General features: G+C 39.7%; 1 protein-coding gene across 1 annotated transcript in view; it reads left to right on the forward strand.

Annotated features, from left to right (window-relative positions):
• LOC111665963 (transmembrane protein 132C) overlaps positions 1-8,906 on the forward strand; it is a 138,695-nt gene that overhangs the window by 120,597 nt on the left and 9,192 nt on the right. Inside the window, exons 5-9 of the mRNA XM_023421127.2 lie at positions 2,502-2,565; positions 2,841-2,972; positions 3,856-3,933; positions 6,734-6,796; positions 7,447-7,575. Coding sequence (XP_023276895.1) covers positions 2,502-2,565; positions 2,841-2,972; positions 3,856-3,933; positions 6,734-6,796; positions 7,447-7,575 — 466 coding nt within the window. The remainder of the gene's footprint in view (positions 1-2,501; positions 2,566-2,840; positions 2,973-3,855; positions 3,934-6,733; positions 6,797-7,446; positions 7,576-8,906) is intronic.

The raw sequence follows: 8,906 nt of genomic DNA on the forward strand, positions 1-8,906 counted from the left end.
TTTCTAGGGTTTCAAGAGGTTGCAGCTTAGGTTGAATGCATGTGACAAGCATGTGATAAAAGTCTAACTTTTACAAGGGCAACATTTGTGATCACCATATACCAAAATTAAGAATCTTTATAGAATTTGAGAAACTCTTACTTGAGTGTGGTGAAATCAAGACGTTGCCTCATTTAGATACACAGCTCCCTACTTAGTCTCTTGAACTCAAATTAACAAGAGAAGTCACATTGGGGATATGTTTTTGTTGCTCAGGTTTTAATAACAGCCAACACGAATTGACTTGTAACATACACACTCAGTTGAAAATCAACTAAAATATGCATGTACCCTTTCCTTCTTAAGGTATAAAAAACCTTTTCCTGCTGGTCTTTCTGTATGTCTTTTCTCTGTGCATGCATGCCTGAATACTTCTGTGCCTCTGTGTTTGATTGTGCATTTGTGTGTGTGTTAGTATGTGGGCGTCAGTGTGTGTATGCATGGTCATTTGTCTGTGTGTGTGTGTGTATGTGTGTGCTTGTTGCTTCTATTCCCCATCTTGTCGTCTTCCTTCCATTCTGTTCTGCTAGGCCTATTTTTCAATTTCACCAATTTCTGCTCAGATAGCCACCAACTAGTGTGCACTCACAGACACAAACACAGGCATGCACACACACACACACAGACACACACCTCTATCTCCCCCAACCACTATCTCACAGAGTGAAACACAAGCACTATTAGGCACACACTCTCACACAGACACATACACTACTTGGACACTAGGAAATGGAAAAAAAAATTCCTGTAATATTACCTGGGTTTCACACTCCAGGACAGTTATAGGACACAGAAGCAGTCCTGTGTGTGTGTGTGTTCGTGAATGTATGATCCTGTGTGGGCCTGCCTCCATTTGTTGTTGTATAGATATTACACAGAGGGAGGCAAAGAAAAAATAATGTGTGTTTCTTTGTATGCGTCTGTGTATGAGAAAGAAAGATAGATCTTCAACTAGGAGCAAGGGAAAGAGGTTTTCTGTTTTAACACTGATAGTGCATTCAAAGCATTTTTGGATCCGTTTTATTTATTTATTTTGAGGGTGATTATTCAGCCTCCTCAGCTCTGGAATTACAACAGGTACATGCTTTTCATATTATTGTGCGTTTGAAAAAACAGGTAACAAAATAAGTTTTAAATCACATTATAGATTGGTTTCAAGTGAACTCTTTCAAAATAGTCTAGTTCTTTTCTTCCAATGGTGTTCATCATTATCTTGCTGTAGGATGAAGCCCTGACCAACCAATATGTCTTTCTTTGTTACTTGCTTTTTTCTCACCATTTTGATAGAACTATACAGTACTATTTCCAGCAAAACAGTATTGTCCTGATAATGCACCAGAGAGTGTAGTAACACCATTTGTTCCAACGCTGCCTTTGTACAGACTGTATTGTTAAGGGCATATGTAGGAATTATTTGTGTTATCTTTCAAGGCTTCATTTACTACCATTGCTGCAGGGAAAACTGTTTCTGCCCAGTTGGGGTAAGAGATGGAGAGGTGATTTTGACATTGCTATTGTGATGGAGAGACTAATTGGCCAGGATGAGTATGACTTCAGTCTTAGAGAGGTTTACTTTGAGTTGGCATCCCTTCATCCATATGGATATGTCAGAGAGACAAGCTGAGATCTATGCAGGGACTGTCGGGTTGTCTCGCAGGAACGACAGGTATAGGTGAGTGTCATCTTCATAGCAGTTATATGAGAAGCCATGGACCCAAAGAGGTGGTGCATATTGCAAAGACAAGGGGTCCCAGTACCGATCCTTGGGGCACCCCTGTGGGTAGGGGATGGAATAAGGATTTTTGTCTTTGCCATGAAACGCTGAAGTTCACACAAGCTGTTCCTTTTTTTGTATCTTATATAAAAGCAGAAATAAAGATCCTCTAAGTCCTGAATCATTTTTATGAAAGTTCATCTGTCAAGAACAGCTGCTCGTCACTGTTGATACAACATATTCAGCACATATCACAACACTTTTTGCTCTGGGTGGTGTCTTTTGATCGTACTATGTAACGTCTATTTGTATGTTTCCCTTACACATGTAGCTATTTCAGAAGTCCCACTGTAGCATCTACACTTGTTTATGTGAACTGGGGGCTCCATTTATGAGGGAAATTAGTTTCTAAGAGAAGTTACAATAGTCTAGGTATACTCAGTCACAACTTACATGCAGTCACCATTACCAAACAATGGAGTGCAAGGCCAGTTATATCGTTTTTTCAAACAGGCATTCCAAGAAAAGCACATTGTACGACTACAGTGTTTTAAAAGTGTTACAGATGGATTAAAAACTGAAGTGTCTTTGGTTTGACTGAGTGTAACTTTGAGCAGAGATTACATTGTAAATTACCTGGAGCTGATTTCAAAGTATACAAGTGGCATTTAATTACCAGGTAATCTCACCCTCTGTTCCTTCGCGTTCTCACTTACCTCTTCTCTTCATTCACCTCTTGTCTTCCCAGACCTACCAGAGACAGTGAAGATGATGAGGATGATGAGAAGAAGGGCAAAGGCTGCACCCTACAGGTATTATGTGATTGCTTTTCATATCACAGTTTTAAAGCATTCTGTTATCCTTTTTTTTCCAGTACCAATATCCCAGAAAACAGTGAGAGCTGTCTTACTACATACGGGGAATGAAATGAGACTTACAGTGTCTAAAGTGTAGTTGGTTTAAGATACAGTGCAGTATTATGGTATATTATTTTTCCATTAGTTACTTCATGAACAATCATAGTGATTTTGAGCCCATATTATGTTGAAGAATTAGGATCTAATTTGCCTTTTTCTTGACCTTTCAGTACCAGTATGCCTTGGTGCGGGTCCTCACCCATTTTGTTGCAGAACCCTCTGACCCAGGAGGAGAGATGGTTTATATGTTGGGTGCAGACTGGCAAGCTGATATCACTCACTTGGTCCTGGACCAGCTAAAGGTAGCTATACACAAATACGCACATATGTTCACACACCCTTCATTGAAGGAATACTTTAACATTTGAGGAAAAAACATGTATTTGCTGTCTTCGGAGAGTGAGATGAGAAGAGAGATTAGATTCTCATGTCTGCATTATGAATCTAGAGCCAGGTGGTGATTAGCTTAACTTAGCATTAAGACTGGCAGCAGGGTGGTAAAGCTGACCTAGCTCTCTCAGAAATAGGAATCAACACTTTGTAGCTCGTTTTGTTTGATTGGTGCAAAAATAGGGACATTTTTAAGGGACTGTTTTTGTGTTTAAATGCTGTAACTATTACTTGATGAATGACAGTTTTTCCTTGTATCCAGCGCTTCTGTGCAGCATCGCCACCAGTTGCCTGACTAAATCACTGCATCTGGCTATTGTTTGCTGAGAAAAAGTTAAAGCTCATAACTTCAAATAAAACCATTCACTATTTTTACATTTTAATTTGTGTACTGATCATACAAGTGAGATACAGTGTGTTCATTTACTAGGCATGTTAATTGGGTGTATTGAGTTTTAGAGATGCTGTTGGTGTGTTTTTGAACTTTTGAGAGAACCTGGCAAGCTGTTTCTCCTGCTTCCAGTCTTTATGCTCAGCTAAGATAATCACATCCTGCCTCTTTCTCCATATTTAATGGTATCAGTAAGCTAGAATTTTTTTTTATCTAAGTGTTGAACTATACAGCCTCTTGAACTTTTCCTGTTAGGATGGATGTTTGACTGTTGAATAATAGCTTAAAGTAGCAGTTTTCTGTAGTAATAATCCAAGATAAATGCAAAAAAGCCTAAAAGATATATTATAAATGTAATAATCAAACTTGGAGTTGAAACTGGCAGCTGTGTCTGTTCTCCACAGGTGGAAGATCCTCGCATTGCCAGACTGATAGATGGACGAATTTTGATAGGGCGGGACTTGGGGATCACCACTATACAGGTACGTACCCTCTGTTCTGCTCTCAAGACTATACAAGTAATCCAGTCTGTTCTCTTGCTCATTATTTTGAACTATTTTAGTTGTTAATAACATCCCAAACCACAAAACGACCCATTCTCCTCACTGAAGCAGTCTAGAAATCACCCTCATATCCCAAACTGAGAAAGAAACATAAAATATATAATGAAATGATCCAGAAAACATTGTGTGATGTCAGAGTTTGCCACTTTCATTCCACTTTTAATATAAAGTTTGGAGAGTGACCACTTTCTGGTGTGAACCATGGACTAAGTACAAAGCATCCCAGAATTGGATTTTAAGGATTCACTCTCAAAACACACTCAAAAACGACAGTGTATTTACCACTTGTTGGACAACCAGTGTAGAGAAAGACGGTTGGAAATGTATGATTATGTGAAGCACAGTGTAATTTGCCAACTCACGTTGCAGCCATAAGCACTCCAGTGATGTAAACATTATCCTCTCTCTCTTCCTCTTCTCTTGCAGTTATAAGCCTTGCCTGCCAGCTCGTTACACAATTAGCCACAATTAACTGTCGGATTTGGCCCTGACATCCCAGTGTGATGTTTAGAAATTACACACAGACACACACTCGCATTGGCACACAGTGAACACACTCGTGCAGTTGCTGAATTCCAATAAGCCGGCCCATTGTGACTGAATGTGACAGTGGAGGACAGTCCTATGGCTTACTGTCTTACATTACTGGTATCCCGTTATATAGCAGAGCCAAGGCAAAACCACTAAATATGTCCCAGTCATAGTCAATGCAGTTTTTGTTATATTCTGCCCTATGATATTACACCCCCATCCTTCATATAACAATATCCCAACTATATGTTTTTATGATTCAGAATCAAATTTCAAAATTTCATCCTCAGTGCTCACATTTGCATGATTGCTCTGTAAAATGTGTTTTTGTGTGTTTGTGTGTGTGTGTGTGTGTGTGTGTGTGTGTGTGTGTGTGTCTTAGAAGTGGGTTGGTGTTGAGTTCAGTGCAGCAACTGGGGGATATCGGGGAACAGCTGAATGTGTGTTTGCATCCGTCTGACTGGGGACTGCTGCGTGCATGCACCCATACACAGACACACACACACACACACACACACACACACACACACACACACACACACACACACAAACACACAGATGCATGCATACAGACAGCTGTGCTCTGTTTGGGAGCCAGGAGAGAGAATTTACTCAGCATTTCCATCGAGATGCCAGAGTCGACAGCCGTCATTTGATAGTTTGACATTTCAATTTTACCCCCCAGCTCTGTCTCCTCGAGTCTTGCCTTTTCCTCTTCCTCTCCCCCCCTTCTCTCTTTCCCTCTCCTTTCTCCCTCCAAGTCTCTCTTTCTCACCCTCTTTTTCTCTGTCTGTCTTGACGAGCAATCCCAGAGCCGTCAATCATTGCATTTTGTTACCTCGCTAAGGGCGGGATTGAGTTTGACGCCCCGATTCGTTCAGTGAGAGATTTTCTTTGTACACCAATCAGATCTGTCTGTCCTCCTGTCGCCGGGCGGAGTAGTACACTGCAACACAGGGCTCCTAATCTCTATCACTGTCTGTCTGCTGCTCCCTCTCTCCATCTGTACCCCAATCTCTTTTGCGCTCCCTCTTTCTGCCCCCTGTCACTTTCTGTCCTCTTCTATTTGTCATTGTCTCTCTCTCTCTGACACCTACTCCATTTATTTCTCTCTCGCTCGCTCGCCATTTCTCACTTACACACTCTCTTTTCATCCACTCTCTTTAAGTTCTTTAGTTTTGGCCTTTTGCTTTGTTTATGCTTAGTTTTCTTAGTTGAATGTTGAGACAGTGGAGCACAGCTGGCAGGCAGATGGGAACACTCTGTGTGTGTGTGTGTGTGTGTGTGTGTGTGTGTGTGTGTGTGTGTGCGTGTGTGTGTGCGTGTGCGTGCGTGCGTGTGTGTGTGCTCCTATTACTTAGTGTGTGCTATATTGTGTCAGGGATGTGAAATGACAGCAGCAGTGTTTCCAAACCAGCATTTTCTTTACACAGAAAATACCAGTTATCGCCATGTGAGTTGAAGACGTGGTAAAAAACATCCTGTGCAGAGTAAAGACAAAACGAACTCGATGAGCCTGTGTGTGTGTGTGTGTGTGTGTGTGTGTGTGTGTGTGTGTGTGTGTGTTTTGTATTTCCATAACTTTAACAGATACTGTCAGTCTATGTGGCCCAAAGCACTGCGGTGTTAACCGGCTCTCACTGCTCCTCTGTCAGTGTTAAACACATCACTGCCACCTTAAGGCAATAATCACTGAGACAACAAAAGCTTTTTTCATGCTCCTCTCTCCTTTACGCTCTCCTAGACTTTCCTATATTAAACCTGTGCTTGCTAATTTTCTCCACTTTGTGCTTTTTTTTTACATTTTGAGACACAGGCTGTCGTTCCATTACCTGTCAAACTAACAGCCTGTCAGTCATGTGATGTCTTTATGCTTGGATTTTACAGTTGCTGAAAACAACTGTGTTGTGTAGGATTTTTCCCTGGAAAGACCCACCAGACACTGAGTGTTAGAACACGAAATGTACAGCCGTCACAGAGTGCAAATTGTTAATGAAAGCTTTTAGGAATTTACCTTTTGATGAAATTGCTTTTGTGTATATGTAGACTCTTCTCCAACTCTAATAAAGCAGATTAATTTCAGGTTGTGAAAATCTCTGTAAGTTTTCAACTTCATTTAAATTTGAACATCATGTAATTTCACAACTATTCATGTATATGTGTTTTTTTTTTTTATCTTTCATTGCAGGTTCTTTCCCCGCTGTCTGACTCTATCCTTGCAGAGAAGACTGTGACCGTGTTGGATGACAAGGTAGAATAGCAACACTGCTTTATTTAATGTATTTGGGATGTAGGTCCATTTTATTGGCACTTATTATGATTGTGTATTCTTAAATCCCATCATGCACATCGCTGGTTATACGAGAGGACAGTGTTGAGCTTAATAGTCTAAAAATGAACAGAAACAACATCCACAGTGGCTCAAAGAGCAAGTAAATACATTTTTATTAGGGCAGTCCCTGTGGACACTGAAGCCGCAGAGCTCAAACTGAGCAGTACAGTATAAGGCCATGGTGTGATATAACAAGGCATAAGAAAGGTAATGTGATTTGTTAGCTTTTATAAGATCAGCCATTAAGGTTCATTTAAGATTTTACTTTTATACTGTCTAAACATTGTTTGCCTTCATTTTAATTTTGCCACTGCACTATACTTTATTACTGCTTCAACTGTCTAATTTCCCCACAGAGTTTATCAAAATTTCATTATATATTTCTACACCACCGTGATAATGATTTACTTTCAGTTCTTTTTACATACAAATAAATCCAAACCTCATCTCTTAAACAACTATCCCTTCCTTCTCCTTTCTAGCAACTAGAACGGGCTCAAATAAGTCAAATTCAAACTTTTTCATTCACTGCCTCTGTGAGTGATCTACAGTTTCTCTTGTTTGTCTAGGTCACCATCACAGACCTGGGAGTCCAGCTGGTTGCATCTCTGTCCCTCAGTATGACAGCGAGTCCTGGAAATTACCAGGCTATCCAGCTAACGACCACAGCTACAGACCTGCTACACACACCAAAACAGGTAGGAGATAATATAGATACACACACATACAAACACATAGGTCCAAATATCTACATCGCTGCAAGATATCATAGAGTTTTATTTATCACATTGTCAGAATGCAGCTCGCACATGTAGACACATGATAAACATACATGAACACCTCACTGCCTTTGGGTTTATATCTCTCACACACACACACACACACACACACACACACACACACACATAATCTTACTATATTTGCTATTGCTATATTTTTGTGGGGATTTGTCATTGAGATAATGTATTCCCTAATCAATTGGCCAAACCTTAACCACACACACACACACACACACACACACAGACACACACACAAACTAACTGATGGACTACATCTTAAGCTGTTCCCATCTCTATGGTATTACCCCCAAGGGTGTAATCATAGATCTTAAACAGTAATTCTGTGCTGCGGACATCATATCGCTGCTATCTCATCCATAATCAGTTTCTAATTAGGAGTGCGTAACTTCCAGGCTGTAGCACTCCTTGGCTACAGTTACAACCACCTAAAGGTCTACAGTATGACAGTATGCTTTTAGTTGTTTTTTTTTTTTAAGACAGCCCAGGCCTCAAATACGATCCAATTAAAAAAAAATACAAATGTATTGTTTACTCATGCCAAATAATGGCAATTCATTTTTCAGTTAGTTTTGTGACAATGTTCAATTAAAATCCCAATTGAAATTACATGTGTAATATACATAAGCAACAGAATTATAATTACAACTAGAAAATTCCAGGGAAATTTTGAGTGCCACAAGGGGCTACTGCCGGGATGAGTACATGATTTATTTCCAGTGTTCAAAAGTCACCCTGATCATATTCTGGTTTTGAGAAGTGTCTTGATATAAAAGACTCTGATATAAAACAATGTCACATCCCTCCACCATGTATTATTTGGGAAATATCTCATATTCTGTCTTGTTTTTTTAATAAAACAAGAGGCAACATGTCTTCAAACGGGCATTTAAAGGGTTAAAATCCTGAAAACTAATAAACATTTGGTAGGTTTGAGCAGAACTGAAGTGGTTTAAGAGATGTATGCAAAAAAAAGCAGAAAAAAATATTGATATATGATGATTTTATATCATTTTCTTTGTGTGTCCTTTTTTGGACGCGAGGAACCCCAGAGGGTACAAAATGTGTTACCAGGGTATAATAGACCTGTAACAGTAACTGACATTAGATTTTAAGAATATGTCAAAAAAGACACTTTCTTGCAGAAATCCATACCTTCAGCTGTAACACAGCCAAAATGATCAGCGAATCAAAAAAGAAAAGTGAAGAAAATGTCCAAAAAAGGACAGAGG

This window comes from Seriola lalandi, unplaced genomic scaffold (genome assembly GCF_002814215.2).
Source record: "Seriola lalandi dorsalis isolate HSWRI2012SDOR001 ecotype SW California unplaced genomic scaffold, Sedor1 jcf7180002054664, whole genome shotgun sequence".
NCBI lineage: Eukaryota > Metazoa > Chordata > Actinopteri > Carangiformes > Carangidae > Seriola > Seriola lalandi.